Source organism: Mesoplodon mirus (assembly GCF_964341445.2).
Source record: "Mesoplodon mirus genome assembly, chromosome: 13".
Lineage (NCBI taxonomy): Eukaryota > Metazoa > Chordata > Mammalia > Artiodactyla > Ziphiidae > Mesoplodon > Mesoplodon mirus.
This window is the reverse complement of record NC_138989.1, coordinates 18,358,262-18,376,776: the sequence shown is the minus strand read 5'-3', so window position 1 is coordinate 18,376,776 and position 18,515 is coordinate 18,358,262. Positions and strand designations below refer to the sequence as shown.

Below are 18,515 nucleotides of genomic sequence, written 5' to 3'. Positions count from 1 at the left end.
TTTTTCCCCTCTCCTATTTTCTCTCTCTTTTCTTCTACCTTCTGGGCGATTCCCTCAGCCTTATCTCCTAAGTGTTCAGTGGAGTTTTTGACTTCTAATATCGTGTTTTTAACATCTAAGAGCTTGGTTTTGGTCTGTCAATATCCCCTCTTCTATACATCCTGTTCCTATGTGTATAATATCCTCCCTGCCCCCGATGAGGGTATTTATGATAGCTTCTCCAAGTTCTCTTCTCCTGATGTGGTTTCTGTTTCTCCCACATTTCCTGTGTCCCTTTTGTTTGTATGTTTGGGGCCTGCCTTCCATCTTAGAAACTGCACCCAAATGTTTGATAAGCTATGGTTGCTTCCTCATGACCAAGAGCAGGAACTAGAGGGCTGATGAGAAGTACTGAGCATAGGCTGGGGTCACTGGACCCTGACCTCAATGCAGGGTGATCCGGGAGGACTGTGTGTTGGGGAACCCCAAGTATTTTTAGAGTCATCCTCCCTGGCTGGTCCAATTCCCCCAGTGAGGAAAAGTTTTGGGGTCTTCTGCCTGGAGGATAAAGGTTGGCCAGGAGCCTAGGGACCAGGGGGAAGCGGGAGAAGTGTTGGGACAGGTCTGGGGGGCAGGGCAGCTTTCAGGATTCAGCATGCACACAGCACCCATCCTCCGGTTTGGGACACAGGCTCCACAGGCTCTACAGTGCCCATCGGTCTCCAGTCCAAAGACCCTCTGCCTTTCCCTCTCCAGAGATCAAACCACCTGCCTGCTACTGGGGTGGAAGTGGGAAGCCCCCAGCCACCTGGAGCAGATGAGGGGATCTTTCACCCAATCCTTCTCATGTAGATGCACCCAGATGCAGAGGCACCCAATGTTGCCAATCCCTGCGCCTTTTGGGGTGCAGATTCTCAGCTTCCCTCACTGCTGCTTTACGGCTCAGCCCTCTCGGTTCTGCTCAGCCAGTGACTGCTTGCTCTTCTGCTTTCTGGCTTCCAAAATGTGGCTGCTAACTTCCCCTCCTGTTCTTCCAGGGCCTGATGGGTTTCCAGCTCTTTAAGAAAAATCTCTCTGCTGTCATTTGGCGGGGTTTTGACAGGTGCAGATTCAGGCATTCAGCCCACTCTCTCAACCTGGAAATGGGCTATTCAAGCAGGGAGATAGCCACCTGCCAGGCATTAAGTTAGAGGTTCGCCACCCAGGGGTGCATCCAGCAACTGTGTCACCAGGCATTTTGGGAGGCTGGGGCTGAGTGGGTTTGGGGGGCCAAAAGTTTTGGTGAAGAACTGATAGACCCGGGACTTCCCTGGTGGTCCAGTGGCTAAGACTCCGTGCTCCCAATGCAGGGGGCCTGGGTTCGATCCCTAGTCAGGGAACTAGATCCCACATGCTACCACTAGGAGTTTGCATCCTGCAACAAAAGATCCCACACGTGGCAACGAAGATCTCACGTGCCACAACTAAGACCCGGCGCAGCCAAATAAATAAATAAATATTTGGGAAAAAAAAGGAAAAGAACTGATAGATCCTAAGGAACACTGCCAGCACGTCACCGGGAAGAGCAAAGCTGGAAGCCAATAAGCCACTGTGGGGAGAGAAAGCCCAGTTTACAGATGGGCAAACTGAGGTCCCGTCAGGCAAAGGGAATCACCCAGCAAGTCAGCAGGACTGGGGCTCTTTCCATCACACCAGGAAATGCTGGGTGTGGGCATTTTCTGTTGTATAAAGTCTATCCATGCAGGACAGTTCCCCGTGGGAAAAGCCTTCTACAAACCTGCAGTCTGTCCCCTTCACCCCCGCCCCAACCCAAGCTCTGCCTATCAGAAATGAAAGAACGGACTTCTTGGCCAGGAAACAAAACCAGAAATGAATGACAGAAACCGATAATGATGCTATGCCACCACAGGATTTGTATTTTCAATTAAGACTGTCTCCGTTCAACAAAGCTTATGTATGTTGTCCGAAAGAACAAACAAATGAACAAATGATTTCCGGCCCCTGAACTGGCCTTCCTGCCTCCCACAAACTGCAAGCAGCTTTTCTTCTAAAACCTCCTAGGACTGAACTGCTGAAACGAAACAGGACTTAGAAAAGGACTCTGAAGGTCAATATCATCTTACAAATAGGAACAGTGCTTTCATCATAATTACATTCCATTAACCAACAAGCAGTTCAGTTCGTTTTTAAGCACTTTATTTCTTTAGAGAACAGGCAGATTCGGCCTGAGGGCCATTGTTTGCAGACCCCTGATCTAGGGAAATAGATACCAAAATGTTAAGAGCAGCTTTCTCAAAGTGGTTGAATTATGGGTGGTTTCTGTTTTCTCCTCTTTGCCTATATTTGTTAAATCTTCTGCCATGATATATTATTTTCAATAAGAAGAAAAAGCTATTAACTTTGTAATAGGGATGCTGAAAGCCATGGTCATTTTGGTATCCATTTGGTAAGGCACTCAGTATCCTCCACTGTAAAATGAGGATAATAACATGTACCTCATTGGATTGTGAGGATTAAATAAGCTCATATCAATACACAGAAAGTAAAAGATGGCATCTGGCACACGGTAAACTCTATATTATTTCAATGCAGTGATGCCAGGAGGATCAGGGTCTACTGATCTCCCAATCTAACCAAGAAAGGCATCAGGCCACTCCTCTGCCCATGGCCTCCTCCCCAACCATCCACCCTCCCCATTCTGTCCATGGTCTTCCCCAACTGGCTGGCTTGATCCTGTGGCTTCAGAAAGTCTGAGACATCCCACTTTTATACATGCAACATTAAAACTCAGCAATTTGACCTAAAGAGCAACAAAGAAAAACTCAACCATTAGACAAACACCATTCTGTGGCCTGGGAAAAACCATTCACAGCGCCATTTTGACTTCAAAACTGGTGACACAGCCCCTCCACTGGAAGGGTCCCAAACCCATCCCAGCAAAGTACACGGGTGAACACACAATGCTGCTGGTGTGGCTCTGCTTCAGTGGGGCCAGCCTGAGGCTAGTGGCTATTTTTATCTGTTTTTGACGAAGTTGGAGGCCAATCAACATTGGCTCTGGGGGACTGACCTTTGGCTGGCATTCCTTCCAAGGCAAGTGTGGAGGCTGAAATATTCCACGGTGACTTTGGAAGTGGCTTCAGGTGCGGTCAGCTACACAACAGAGCTGTCAGCCAAACACCAAACACCATCAGCTGCCCAGGCACGAGACCAGGCAGGACTGCACTGGGAAGGAAGGAATAAACACCCTCAAATGTCACCATAGATTGGGCACAGGGGGCTCCTCCCTGAGTCTCCACAGCCTTATGCAGGGGAGACCATCATCTCCTGCTCGCGATGAAGAAACCGAGGCTCAGAGAGGCCCACTGACCTCAAGTCACACAGCTGGCAAGTGGCAGAGCTGGGCTTCCAATCCAATTCTATCTGACCCCCGGTATCTAATTTCAAGGCACAAAGCTATCTGAGATAAATGGAAGTAACTCTATGGTCTATACTTTCAAAAACAAGCACTTACATTTGAGAGACAATATGGTAATCTGGGGTTCTCAACTGGGTGCAACTTTGCTCCCTTGGGGACACACAGCACTGTCTGCAGACATTTTTGGTCATCACAGTGTGGAGTGTACTCCTGGCATCTAGTGGATAAAAAGCCCGGATGCCACTCAACATCCTGCAAAGCCCAGGACAGCCCTTAAAAAAGAATTACAGGGCCCCAAATGTGAACAGTGCCACAAGTGAGAAAGCCCAGTAGACTAGAACCATCCTCCCAGGCTTTGAATGCAAAATCTACTACTTATGACCTGTGTAATCTTGGGAAAGTTGCTTCAATATTCTGTGCCTTGCCTCCCTGATAGGATGTGAATATTTATACTATTAATAGGATCTGCCGCCTAGAGCATGTGTCCAGGGTTCACCACTGGGCCTGGCCTGCAGGAAAGAGCTTTAGCTGAGGTGCCTCTCTGCACGGGAGCCAGTATAAAAGCCCCAGTGTGAGGCCATCAGGCTAGGGCCCTGGCATTGACCAGCTCTTAAAACCCTTACCCTACCATTTCTTTCATAAAACAGGGATGGTCACTGCTCTGAGCTTATGCCCTGATGGAAGTAAAGGCCTTACTATTATCACCCAGCAAGTAAGCAAGAAAGGACATTGCATAGCCCAGGAAAGGTTGATAGCTTTGAACTCATCTTTGGACCCCCCGATAAGTGGACGCTTGGAAATTTCTCAGGCCAACTGCCCCCTCAGTGCCTCCAGAGATGGCCACTTTGGCTGGGCCAGGGGTCAGCAAACTAGGGCCCAAGGGCCAAATCCAGTCTGCCACCTGCTTCTGTACCTCCCACAAACTAATAAAAGTTTCCACATTTTTGAATGGTTGAAAAAGAATCATACCTTGTGACACGTGCAAATTATATGAAATTCAAATTTCAGTGTCTGTAAATCATGACTGGAATACACTCAGGCCCATTCAATTACATACTGCCTGTGGGAGCTGGAGCAGTAAAAGGCAGGGCTGAGTAGCTGTGACAGAGACCATACTGTCACAATGACAAAAATATTTATTATTTGGCCCTTTATGAAAAGTTTGCAGACTTCGGTTTTTCAAAAGCCCCTCAGGAAATTCTAATGTGCACGACATAGGAGTGAGACTACCCACAGATCAACAACCAACATTTCAACATGGGCAGCGGGCCTTGGTCCTGAGCAGGATTCCCTCGGCAGTGACATCATAGCGGGATATTGTGGGGCTCACTAAAGACCAGACTCTTCTGCCTTCCGGTCCTCAACTTTATTTCATCCCAACAGAGACTCAAGTCTCTTCTTGAGATGTCCTCCAACCACTCCAACCCACATTCACTTCTCTGTTCTCTGAACTCTGGCCCTGTTTGCACACCAAGAAATGCTGGCCAGCATTTGGGACCTTGCCTTCCTATTATTTCTGGCTCCTTAGTAGATGGTCCAGGTCTTCAGGACAGGATCCCAAATGCCTCTTGACTGCATAGGCCTCTTTTGCAACAGAATTCTGTCATCACTGTTATCAGTTGTGCAAACGTTTGTGCTGACTCAGGACAGCACCCACGGCCCTGAGTGCTGGGCAAAAGAACCCTGAAAAGGCCAATTAGGATCAGTCCCACTGACAGATGAGGAAACCGGGGTTCAAAGGGTTGATGGCACTTTTCAAGGCTACAGAGCTCAGAGGCAGAGTGCGGCTGTCTATCTCCATCTTTTTAGCGACTTTAAGCTAAGAGAGGAACCATGCAGTGATCCAATAAAGCATCTTCATATTATTATATATACAGTGATCACATGGTCTGAACTTGACGGGACAATTCCAATTTCGTGCAAGTTCATTCTTTTGGATTACAGTGGTTTGTGTCGGGGCTTCCCTGGTGGCGCAGCAGCTAAGAATCTGCCTACCCATGCAGGGGACAAGGGTTCAAGCCCAGCCCGGGAAGACCTCACATGCCGCAGAGCAACTAAGCCTGCGAGCCACAACTACTAAGCCCGTGCACCACAACTACTGAAGTCCATGCGTCTAGAGACTGTTCTCTGCAACAGAAGAGAAGCCACCGCAATGAGAAGCCCGTGCACCACAACGAAGAGTAGCCCCCGCCCGCCACAACTAGAGAAAGCCCGCATGCGACAACAAAGACTCAATGCAGCCAAAAATAAATAAATTAAAATAAATTAAAATAAATTAAAATAAAAAATAAAGTAGTTTGTGAAAGCTATTCTTTTGGATTAAAGTGTATAATTAAATGTGATTCAAGAGTTATAGGTTAGGGCTTCCCTGGTGGCGCAGTGGTTGAGAGTCTGCCTGCCGATGCAGGGGACATGGGTTCGTGCCCCGGTCCAGGAAGATCCCACATGCCACGGAGCGGCTGGGCCCGTGAGCCATGGCCACTGAGCCTGCGTGTCCGGGGCCTGTGCTCCACAACGGGAGAGGCCACAACAGTGAGAGGCCCGCGTACCGCAAAAAAAAAAAAAAAAAAAAAAGAGTTATAGGTTAAACTTTTTGTGTTAATATTTTTATAGATCAGAAAAAAATGTATCCTTTGTAGACCACGTGGCCTGCTTTCGATCCTGTAAGACTTGAGGGTATTGGCCAGATGGGTTAGATTAGGGCTCCACATGTGGAAGGAATGTGACTACCATGCTCCACAAAAAACTTAGTGCACAAGAATGACTGTGATTCAAATCTGGGACCCCTATCCTTCTGCGGGCCCTTTGCTCAGACATGCTCTGAGCACTCCAAGGAGGGTGCCCCCAAAGGCTCTGTTAGGCTCCTCTGCGGAAAAACCAAAAAACTGGAGGGTCAGCCTCCCTCCTGGTGGGCTGGCCACACATCTGGGTCTCTTGCCCTCTCTGAACCCTGCATCCGAGAAACTAAACAACCACCGAGGCCCTTCTGGCTCCAAGAGTCTTCACTTCCCTGGCACGCTCACCAGCCACAGTAACTAGTTACCAGTCGAGTCCTTTAGTCTTCTGACTAGTCCAACATTAGGAAGGGCTTATATTTTGAAAGAGTCTATTCAAGCACGTTATGCATGAAAACCTGGCTGCCTATGAAGAGCCCTTTGGGCAACAGCCTGAGCGGAATCCCCGTTATGCTGTCACCAGCACTGACAGCCTCAGTTTCCTCATCTGTAAAATGGAGATGACAGCACCCACTGAGTGTCCCATGGTGCTGTTGTAAATGTGGCATGAGATCACACATACAAAGTGTTCAGCCTGGCATCCTGAAAGCACCCCATGAAGGGTAGCAGTTAATTACTGTTGCTCCCGTGGGCCTTGAATTTGAATTACTAAGAAAACACCTGCTTCCCCCATTAGATCAAGAGTTCCTAGGGACTTCCCTGGTGGTCCAGTGGTTAAGACTCCATGCTCCCAATGCAGGGGGCCCAGGTTCGATCCCTGGTCGGGGAACTAAGATCCCACATGCCACAACTAGAGAGGCCCGTGCGCTGCAAAAATGAGCCCACAAGCCACAAAAAAGAGCCCACGAGCTGCAACAAAGACCCAGCACAGCCAAAATAAATAAATTAAAAAAAAAAAAAAAAAAGAGTTCCTAAAAGGCTGAGGTCATGTTTCCCAAACATTTTTGTGTCCCTTCCAGATGCAGGCCTTACACTCAGGAGATAGTCAGGTAATGTTTATGGACCAGATGGATACATCCTGGGAAAAGAACAAAGGATAGGGAGAGACTTAGCTACAAGGCTGTTTTTCACTGTGTTAGTTATAATAACAAAAAGGGAGAAAGAGCCTAAATATCCACTCTCTGTAGGAGATTGTTTATAAATTTTAAAGTGTACCCATTTAAAGGAACACTATGGACCCCTAGAATGCACCATGTGGAAAAAGCGTTGGCAAATGCTTTCTGTAAAGGACGGGAAAGTGAATACTTTAGGTTTTAGAGTCCATTCGGTCTCTATTCCACTACTAAATACTGCCCTTGAAGCACAAAAGCAGCCATAGATGATACATAACGTGGCTATGTTTCAATAAAACCTTATTTGTAGACACTGAAATCTGAACTTCATGTAATTTTCACATCTCACTAAATAGTAGACTTCTTTTGATTTTTTCAACTGTTTTTTTTCTTTTCTTTTTGGCTATGCCACGCTGCTTGCAGTATCTTAGTTCCCTGACCAGGAATTGAACCCAGGCCACCACAGTGAAAGCATCCTAACTGCTGGACCGCCAGGAAATTCCCTGATTTTTTTTCAACCATTTAAAAGTTAAAAACTGGAACTCCCCTGGTGGCGCAGTGGTTAAGAATCCACCTGCCAATGCAGCGGACACGGGTTCAATCCCTAGTCTGGGAAGATCCCCCATGCCGTGGAGCAGCTAAGCCCCTGTGCCCAACTACCGAGCCTGTGTTCTAGAGCCAGCGAGCCACAACTACTGAACCTGCGTGCCTAGAGCCCGTGCTCCGCAACAAAGAGAAGCTGCCGCAATGTGAAGCCCGTGCACCACAATGAAGAGTAGCCCCACTTGCAGCAACTAGAGGGAAAAACCTGCGCGAAGCAACAAAGACCCAGCACAGCCAAAAAACATATAAATAAGTAGGTAAGTAAGTTAAAAACTATTCTTTGCTCACAGGCCACACAAAAACAGGCTGTGGGCCACAGTGTGCTGAGTCCAGTGGTAGACTACTTAATGCCCAGTGAAAAAGCAAGTTACAACATAGTATGTTCTGTATGATTCGAGTTCATAAATTAAAGCATACCTGCACCAAAAATAAAAAAAGGCTGAAAGACTATACAGCAGCTGTTAATAAAGATCAAATGGAGGGGAGGGGTATGGGTGAGTTTGTTCTTCCTTTTTGCTTATCTATAATTTTCTGAATTTTCAACAACAAACACAGTTAGCATCACTTTGGTAACCTTAAAAAATGCAATAAAATGAAGACCAAAAACAGAAAGAAAGAAAGAAAGAAACAAAATGAAGCAGGTGGTGCTAAGAAGGGCTCAGGCACAGAAATGCCTACACTTAACCTGCTCAGGAAATAACCGTAAGTGGGATGCCTGCCCAAGGGTACGTGGATTCGCCCCAGGCTTCACGATCACCAGGCTTCAAAACGACCTGCCATCAGGCAACCATCACCTTTATCAAGGCTAAGGGGAGGAGGAGGGGGAAAGCGCGGGCCCCGCCAACCAGCCAACCTTGAGGCACCTGTGCGCTCCCGAGAGCCCTTCTCCAATCAACATCACTGCCAAATCTGGCAACCACCTGCACCGCCAAGACCAGCTAGAGTTTGTGAGGCAGGCTCCATCTCCCCAGCTGCCAAACTGAAGCCGGCCTTTCTTCGGCTGGGGGCGGGGAGTGGGGGTGGGAAGGACTCTGCACGAGTTCATAAAAAGATAACTTGCTGTACACCTGAAACTAACACAACATTGTAAGTCAATTATCCCCCAATAAAAATTTTTTTTAAAAAAGATAACTTAACGGTCACTAAAGTTGAAGCCTTACTTACTTTACTTTGCGATCGGGGAAACAGACTTTGCCCTTGGCGGGACTCATGTTGACCCTCCCGCCGCCCACCAGGCTCCTGCTGGGATGCACAGCATGCACCCCCTACCCCTGTGAAGCAGACCCCTGTCCCGGGGCCCAGCCAGGTAGCGACAGGGAGGTGGAGGCGCGGTCCTAGAGCGCCTCGGGCCGGGCGGCGAACCACCCTGCAGGAGCCCAACTCGGCGCAGGACTTCCTCCATCCCGAAGGGCGTCCTGAGCTCCTGTGTCCGGGGCAGACGCGCCCGCCCAGGCCCCGCCCCGACCAAGCGGACCCCGCCTCCCTAGAGGTCCCGCCCCCTGACCGGGCCCCGCCTCCTGTCCCGGGACAGGACACGGACCCCGCCATCTCCCACACCGGGTCCCGCCTCCCCCCCACCCCGCCCCCGGACCAGCCAGTAGCGCAGCCACCGCTGACCTTGGGCGCCGGGAGAGTGTGGCCCGAGACTTTAAGAAACCTCTTGGCTCCCCAGCTCCCCGGACTGGAGTAGAACAATTCCAGGATGGCATCCCCCCCTACAGACTGGCAGCTGGGAAAAACCTGCAAGCAATTCACGTGCTGGAATACGCACACAATAGGGAAGTGGTGGAAAATATGGGTTATTTAAAATGTGAGTCAGATGTCACCACGGTGCCTGGTAAAAGCCCCCGCAGTCAACTTTTGGTTTCCAAGTTCCGGTTTTTGCTTATTCTTTCACCTGTACTTCCAGGGACGCGTCTGCTCCACGCCTCCCCTTCCCCCAGTGAGTTTCTGGCACACACTTGGAACCACCTGGGTCCCCAGCTAAAATGAGGGCCTCCCAGACAGGAAAGACGCAGCTGCCCTGTGACCCTAAGTAAGTTTCCTTCTGATAAGGTATTTGCAGAGTGTTCTTCGGTGCCTCTGTCTCATTTCATCGTCGCAGCAATCTTAACTGTTTTATTCCTGTAATACAGATAAGGAAAGAAGACACAGAGATGTCTATCGCCCAACGTGCCACAGCTGGCGGCTTGAACCCAGGCAATCTGATTCCAGTTAGAATGAATGAATGAATGCTTCTCCAAGTAGTTATAAGAAATAAAAAGGATCCGACACACTGCCTAGCAAGAATTGCAGTAGTAGTAAATGTAGCTTATGTGGATAGCAAACCCGAAAAATTAGAAATAAAATAAATGCAAAGGAATTCTCTTCTAAAGGCACAGCTAGGGCCACACATCCAGGGGGCGCCATCCAGGCGGCCACAAAGTGAACAGTGACCTTTCCCTGGAGTTGCGTAAGCAGGCTTGCCTGAGGGCCCTGGTTAGCTGGTTAGTCCTCTAACTATACGTTCAACAACATTTCAACGATAGTTTTAAAATATATATATTCAATATCTTGTAATAATCTATAACGGAAAAAATATGGCAAAGAGTATATATATGTATATGTATAACTGAATCACTTTGCTGTACACCTGAAACTAACATAATATTGTAAATCAACTATACTTCAACAACAACAACAATTTTTTTTCATAAATAAAACAGGTGAACAAAATTCTCAGTTCTTCAGAGTTTCTGGAAGCTTCTTCATGGCTTTATCTTTAGTCCCTCCAAAAAGGAAACCTGCTGTAGGCTGTTTTTTTTTTTTTTTAAGTTTCAAATAAAAACCCAGAAGTACTCATGACCCAAATGGCTCACACTTCCATGTAACCACCTCAAAACAGGAAAAACAATTAAAATCAGGAAATGAAGGTATTTCAAAACACCCTACCCTACCCAAAGTCAGTTAGGCTCTCCAGCTTACTCAACGTTTTTCTAGATATTTACTCTCTATTGACAAACCCCAATACTCATTGACACTGTGTGGATATTTCAACTTCTCTGCTTTGCATTGTATCCTCTTATCAGAGAGCGTCACCTGCCTCTTCAGTCCCTCTTCCTCTGTGGACACAGGTTGCTACACCTTAAAGGTGTATGCCCGGTGGGGCTTGGAAATAGCCGTGGCCACATATAAGAACTTTGGGAGATGCCCATTCAAATGATGGCAACTGAAGGATGGACTGGGAGTTTGGGATTAGTAGATGCAAACTATTATACATTGAATGGATAAACAACTAGGTCCTACTGTATAGCGCAGGAAACTATAGTCAATATCCTGAGATAAACAACAATGAAAAAGAATGTATAAATATATGTATGAGTCACTTTGCTGTACAGCAGAAATTAACACAACATTGTAAATCAAGTATACTTCAATTTAAAAGAAAAGCAGATGATGGCAACCGAGGCAGCCTCTGGGCTGTCCACTCCCAGCACTGCCGCCCTCATGATCTCTGCACCCTTCTGAGGTAGACACTGATGTTATCCCCCTTCAAGAGAGAAGGAAATTGCAGCGGAGAGGGCATGGGACTGGTCTGAGATCTGAACCCAGGCCTGTCTAACCCTCCACACAAAAGCAAAGGCTATGAGAGCCACAAAGGACTTAGAGCATCCAGTCCAGCCATGGAGAGGGTAGGTGACATCCCCAAGGATGCACAGCTGAAGGCTGCCTGATAAATTGCCTCATCTCCTCACGCATCCCATTTATAGAAAGAACAAGTTAGGAGGAGGGTGGAGGTACTTTTTCTGGGGCCCAGGTTAGGCGGCAACATCAACACTGGGAGTTTGAAGACCGCTTTCTGATCTGCATCTGCTGAGGGTCTGGGTTTGAATGGCTTAAGAGCCTATGATATCTTGTTGGGAGGCCTCAGACAGACCCCTGCACCTCTCTGGGTTTCAGCTTATCTAGGAAGTGAGATGACTGATTCGCTTTTTCCTCCCCGTAATTTTTATACTGTTTTATTATTAAACATTGTTAAAACTTCTTATAACAATGATATTTACAGCAGAAAGTTAGAAAATGCAGAAGAAAATTTAGATGACTCATAAGTGTACCACATAATTAGACAATTATTACTAGAGTTAGACAATGATTACTAACTATTTGGAGACATTCCTTACAGTCTCTCCAGCCCCCCCCCCCACACACATTTATTAAGGATGAGTATTTTTGTGCTTAATATGCACCAGGGAATATTCTCAGCACATGACATACATGTGCCCACAATCCCTTACCAGAAATTCCCAGGGCCCAATGTATTTTAGAATTTGGAAATTTTTCTAGGAAGGTAAAGCCTTATGTGGCACATTATGGTGTTAATATTTCACCAGCAGAAGGCATAAATATTCACACAAAATGGGACAAGACTATAAATAACTTTGCATCAAGGCAGGTTTTGCTGGTGAGTTCACTGCCAACTTATAAACTTAAGTTTCAGGACTTTACATTTCAGGACTGCAATTGCGTGATCCTGAATGTGTCCCATCCCCCTCGATCCACATATGCACCCCATAGGGTAGGATTATCAGGGTTACACGATAGTAAGAGGCGGCTTTGAACCTGGTGTCTTAGCCCAGGTCCATCGTGTACTAACCACTTTGCTGCTTGTTAAACATGTGGGATTGCCTTGTAACCTTCATTTCACAATATGTGAGCAACTATTTTGCTATTATACATCATGTAATGTTCTCATCAGCTCTGTTCTGAAGGGTTGCATGGAAATTCCAACCCTGGGGGACTGTTTCCAAGTCCAAAGAAAGACCAAGTTCCAACTCCTGGTTTGAGATGAACCCAAAAGGAAAGAGACAGGAGGGAAGCCCTGAGCAGACGGCACAGTCACTGGATCTGTAATCAATCTATAATCGTAGCCAGCCCTTGTCCAGTCGGAAAATGGAAGGGAAGTGTGACGTTGCATAACTGTATTAAAGGCAGAAGAAACATTTGAAATTGGAGTTTAACCTCAGAACTAGTCTACAAATCACAAGATTTATACAAAAAGGATTTTATGAAAACAGAAATTCTACTGCTGCTAAAGAGGGACAACAAAACTCCTAGTCATCTGTTCATCCATCCACCCATCCACCAACCCATCCGTCCATCCACCCATCCATCCATTTATTCATTCATTCATTCATTCATTCATCCCCAGACTCATTCACAAAGTGTCTTGCTTGCCCCAGAAATTCAGAATTCTATCTTTGGCAGGTTTGGGTTGCTTGTTTCATTCACGCATTTGGTGAGTATTTCTTCAAAGTCTACCACGAACCCACACTAGGCTAGGCAGTGGGGAAAAGCGGAGACCCCAAAAATATGGCCCTGTTTTCATGGAGCTTGTGGTCCAATGCAGGACACAGGTAACAACCAAGTAAACAAAGAAACTAAAGACATGATCTCAAGGGGTGATTAAGTTTTCACAACACATCAGGGTGATCAATCAAGAAACTAGGGGCACGTGGGGAATACTGTAAAGGTGGGCCTTGACTCCCTGAAGATACTTCCACATGGGATTCTCGTGCCAGGTCATCAGAAACAACGAACACGTGCGGGTCCCCTCCATCAGAGGCCCCTGATTCAGGGACTCAGCTAGGGCTGGAAATGTTCTAACGGAAATACCAGGATCTTGGGAAGCACCAGCAGAACCACCTGAGTTGCCCCTGGTACTAAAATTCAAAATTCTCAACTTTGAAAAGCACATGTATTGGGGGCAAAAGAACTGTGTGCCCTGTGAGCTTTCAGGAGTCTGGTCCAGCCTCCTCATGCTGCAGGTGAGGCATTGGAGGCTCAGAGAGGGGAAGAGGCCTACCCAAGGTCACACAGCACATTGGTCCTCCCTGTGCCCCATCACCCCACAATGCACCTTCATCTCTATGTCTTGGTGTCTCTGGTTTATAAAATCCAAGATCCTTCTACCCCTCCCCCAGTCCTTTGCTGGGACAAGGCAGGAAAAATGATTCACCTACAATGCTAACTTTTATGCAATGAAGATACAAGGGCAGAAAATTCACTTCCTGCTTTGGCCCACAGCCATATGCAAAGATAGGCCCTCGGTTAAGTATCGTTTACCTTTATAAATTTGCCAGTCCAGAAAAACTGTTTTTTTAAGAACAAACCAGCAAAGACCCCTCAAAATAGTAGTGGAAGACAGGAAGTAGAAACTTGGGAGTCTTCCCCCCTGCCCTACCATTTTAATCTACCATTTATTAAGTGCTTTATTCTCTTGCTAAGCACCTTAGAAATATGAGTTGATTTAATCTTCAGAACTTTCTCGGAATCCAAGACTCAGGAGAAAATACTAATGTAACATTTATTATTTTGGCCAGCCTATTTGCTTGATAAGTTCTTAATTAGCACCAGTAGGAAGAATTCACACAGTTGTTTCCTTTTTTTCAATTAGGGCTGGGTCTGTGCCATCCAAGACAACAGCCACCAGCCACATGAGGCTATTTAAATTTAAATTAATTAAAACTTAAATTTAAAATTCAGTTCTGGGAATTCCCTGGCAGTCCAGTGGTTAGGACTCTGCACTTCCATTGCTGAGGACGTGGGTTCGATCCCTGGTCAGGGAACTAAGATCCCACAAGCTACACAGTGCAGCCAAAGACAAACAAACAAACAAATAAATAAATAAAATTCAGTTCTTTAGTCACACTAGCCACATATCAAGTGCTCAGTAGTCACATACGATGAGTGGCTGCCATATTGAACAGCAGAGTTCTAGAACATTCCATTCTGGAACATCCCAATGTGGCAGAAAGTTCTGTTGTACTGCTCTGTTCTGGCTTGAAAGTTGCCTCTTCCAAGAGCTCTTCCCTGACCTGACCACATCTTTCTAAAACAGATCCCCACAGGTATTTCTTCTGTAGCCTGTTTCCTTCCTGGCATTGAACAAACTTGGAAACTATCTTATCAGTTTATCTGTTTATTTGTACATTTCCTATCTCCCTGCTAGGACTCTCCATCTTGTTTCCTGCTGGAGCCAGTGTGGTAAATGTATCTCACCATTCCTCCTCCTTAGATGCCACTTAGCAACCCCTCATTGGACATCCACGTCTAACATAATCTCTGATGCTTTTTCATTTGGGTGAATTGGTTTAATAAACTGTTTTTCCCTAATCCCTGCTGAAACCGTCATAATGAAGGAAAGAAGGGTCTGGAAGGGAGAGAATGTTGGAGATTACTGGAGAACACACTGTGACACAGTGGAATGAATCCTGCTGTCCAACAGACCTGGCCTTGAAACTTGGCTCTCCCACTTCCTAGCTGCATGATCTTAGAAAAGGTACTTTGCCTCTTTTTTTTAAACCATTTTTTAAAATTGAAGTACAGTAGATTTACAGTGTCGTGTTAGTTTCAGGTGTACAGCAAAGTGATTCAGTTATATATATATATATATATATATATATATATACACACACACACACATATATATATACACACACACATATATATATATATTCTTTTTCAGATTCTTTTCCATTATAGGTTATTACAATATACTGAGTATCATTCCCTGTGCTATACAGTAGGTCCTTGCTGTTTATGTTTTATATATAGTAGTGTGTGTATGTTAATCTCAAACTCCTAATTAATATCCCCCCCGCTATCCCCTTTGGTAGCCATAAGTTTGTTTTCTATGTGTGTGAGTCTGTTTCTCTTTTGTAAATAAGTTCATTTCTATCATTTTTTTAGATTCCACATGTAAGTGATATCATATGGTATTTGTCTTTTTCTGTCTTACTTCACTTAATATGATAATCTCTAGGTCCATCCATGTTGCTGCAAATGGCATTATTTCATTATTTTTTAAAGCTGAGTAGCATTTATTTCACCTCTCGGAGCCTCAGTTTTCTCATCTGTAAAATAGGGATCCACCACCAGCCTTGTACCATTGTTATAAAGGATACATGGGTAATTTATATAAACTGTAGGTAGAAGAGGGGTAGGTAGAAGTGGGGAAGCTCTGGGTGAATTCGAGTGCTGGGTGAAGTGGGTGCTGGTGGGAAAGGAGCTGGGGAGGAGTTTACTGCTTATTGAGCACCTACTGTATCCCAAACTCTGTGCGTACTTTATAAACATTATCCGATTTAATCTTTCAAAATTTTACAGATGAGGGACCGGGGCCAGGAGAGGCGATGTGCCACGCCCAAGGTCACACAGTGCGGGGCGGCAGAGCCAGGGTGGAACTCAACCCTGAAGTCTGACTGTTCCTTTAACCCTTCCAGAAACTCAAAACGGTCTTCCCCTAAAGATCATCAGTATAGGGAATATGTGCATTTTTCTCTTTTCTCTACCTCCAAGTTCCAGTAACCAGGGTTAAAAATGTTCCAGTAACCATGCTCACCGGGAACATGGTGCCTATGTAAGAGCCCATGTCCTAGTCCAGCTTTTCCTCATTTTAGCAGAGAGCGTGCAAGAGCTGCTTAAAAGAAGAGCCAACAGGATTCCACTCCCAGGGCAGAAGAACATACTGGCAGCAGGAAGAAACACTAGAACACAGCAGAGGTTCTTTCCGGCTGGCAAAGTCATGGTTGGTGGCTCTTTTGTACTCTCTGCTCTCCCATATTTTCCATGTTTTCTACCTGGAATTACCGTATTCCATTTGCAATTTGGGAGTTGGGGGTGGCAAAGTCTGATAACAAGAACAACAGAAATGAAGCCACTGACTACACTCCCGGGACAGTCCCACCTGTGATGGACCTGTAGGTATTTGTTTTCAGCAATCAGTTTGATGGATGTGTAATAGTATTTGAATTTCTGCCCCTTTTTTTTTTTTTTTTGGCCATGCCGCATGGCTTGTGGGATCTTAGTTTCTTGACCAGGGATTGAACCCAGGCCCTCAGCAGTGAGAGTGCAGAGTCTTAACCACTGGAGAGCCAGGGAATTCCCTTGAATTTTTGCTTTTAAGGCATCACTGGGGTAAGGCACGTTTTACAGTTGTTATTTACCTATTGGATGAATGAACAAATGAACGAACAAGTAAATGAATGTCTCATCAGGAGTCAGGGAAACTGTCCCTCCCTTTGGGTTCCCATCATTGCTTTGGCTCTTGCCAATCTGAGCTCATTCTGCTTAAATTATACCTAGTTGTTGCATACAAGGTCATCCTCCCCAACCAGACTGCGATCTTCTAGAAAGCCAGTTTCCTGGCCTGGGGCCCTGTACACGCAGTAGATGCTCAATAAATTTTTTTTTTTTTGGTGGTACGCGGGCCTCTCACTGTTGTGGCCTCTCCCGTTGCGGAGCACAGGCTCCGGATGCACAGGCTCAGTGGCCATGGCTCACGGGCCCAGCCGCTCCGCGGCATGTGGGATCTTCCCGGACCGGGGCACGAACCCGTGTCCCCTGCATCGGCAGGTGGACTCTCAACCACTGCGCCACCAGGGGAGCCCTCAATAAATGATTTTGATAGGAGGGAAGGAAGGAAGCAGGGAGGCTCATGTCTTCTGCTTGTCACATAGCTACCCTCAAAGCATTGGCATGAGCGGGTAGCTTGGCTGAGCAGGGAAGGGTGTGGACCCCACCCTAACTCTGCGCCTCCTGGTTATGAGGACAGAGGGTACGTTACCTTATAGTGGGGACAGGGGTCTCAGTCTCGCCTGCGGTCTGAGCAGCCTCCAGGGACAGGGTCCCCAGGCTGGCTCGGCTGCCCTTCCGGGAAGATTCTCTGAACAAGCCAGTGCCAGAGTCCTCATCGGAAGAGTTGTCATCAAAAGAGCCCAGGATGAAGTTGGTCATCAGTTGCTTCTTGATGTGTGCCCGCTTCCTGTCTTCTTTGGAGAGGGTTCTGGCTCGCTGGCCCTGGGGTCTGGCTAGCACGGACAGGCCATTGGTATTTGGGGTCTCCAGGCCTTCAGTCTCTGTCCCGTTGGCTTGGCGTGCTGGGAAGGCATCATCAGAGGAAAGGGGGTTTCCTTGGGGATTCTGCAGCAGGGGTGGCTGGGAGTTTCTTTGCTGGCAGGTGTCTTCGGGACCTTTGTGGGAGGCTAGCTCAGTCTGGTCAGGGGTCTCTGGCAGAGAGCTGCTGCTGCAATTTTCCTGCAGTGGCTCCCTGGAGCTGTCTGAGGCTGGAAGAGGCTCCTGACTTGCAATGAAGTTCACCTTCAATTTACTCTTGGTGACTTGCTTGGAGTCCGTCATTTTCCCCCAGCTTTTTAACCAGAAAAAGGTCAGGCAGGAGAAAATCAGATAAGATAGAAGAAGAAGCAGGATCATTCAGAAAATCTGTAAGGGAACAAGAGAGACGTTTTAGGATTTATGTAATCGTGTTATCTAGCTCTTAAAGGAGGTGGTGGTGAGAGCCAGTTAAGGTTCTGTGTGTTCGGCTGAGAGGGCTGGAGGGGAAAAGCACTAGACAGGGAGCAGAGAAGGGGTGCTCCTGCCGGCTTACATGCTCTGTGGTCTGGGGCATGTTTCTTTCTTTTTTTTTTTTAAGATTTTTTTTTTGATGTGGACCATTTTCAAAGTCTTTATTGAATTTGTTACTATATTGTTTCTGTTTCATGTTTTGGTTTTATGGCCACGAGGCATGTGGGACCTCAGCTCCCCGACCAGGGATCAAACCTGCACCCCCTTCATTGGAAGGCAAAGTCTTAACCACTGGACTGCCAGGGAAGTCCCTGGGACATGTTTCTTAACCTCTCTGGATCTCAGTTTCCCACCTCTAAATAAACTAACACACACTCACCATAA

At 46.6% G+C, this 18,515-nt stretch overlaps 1 protein-coding gene across 2 annotated transcripts in view; it reads right to left on the bottom strand.

Annotated features, from left to right (window-relative positions):
* The window catches only part of ACACB (acetyl-CoA carboxylase beta), a 121,667-nt gene that overhangs the window by 80,551 nt on the left and 22,601 nt on the right, over positions 1–18,515 (bottom strand). Inside the window, exon 2 of one of the 2 annotated variants that reach the window (XM_082640282.1) lies at positions 17,392–18,047. In XM_082640282.1, coding sequence (XP_082496408.1) covers positions 17,392–18,038 — 647 coding nt within the window. In that variant the 5' untranslated portion in view covers positions 18,039–18,047. Of the gene's footprint in view, positions 1–8,951; positions 9,103–17,391; positions 18,048–18,515 lie in introns of those variants that run through there. The other variant, XM_082640283.1, reaches the window with a different exon arrangement.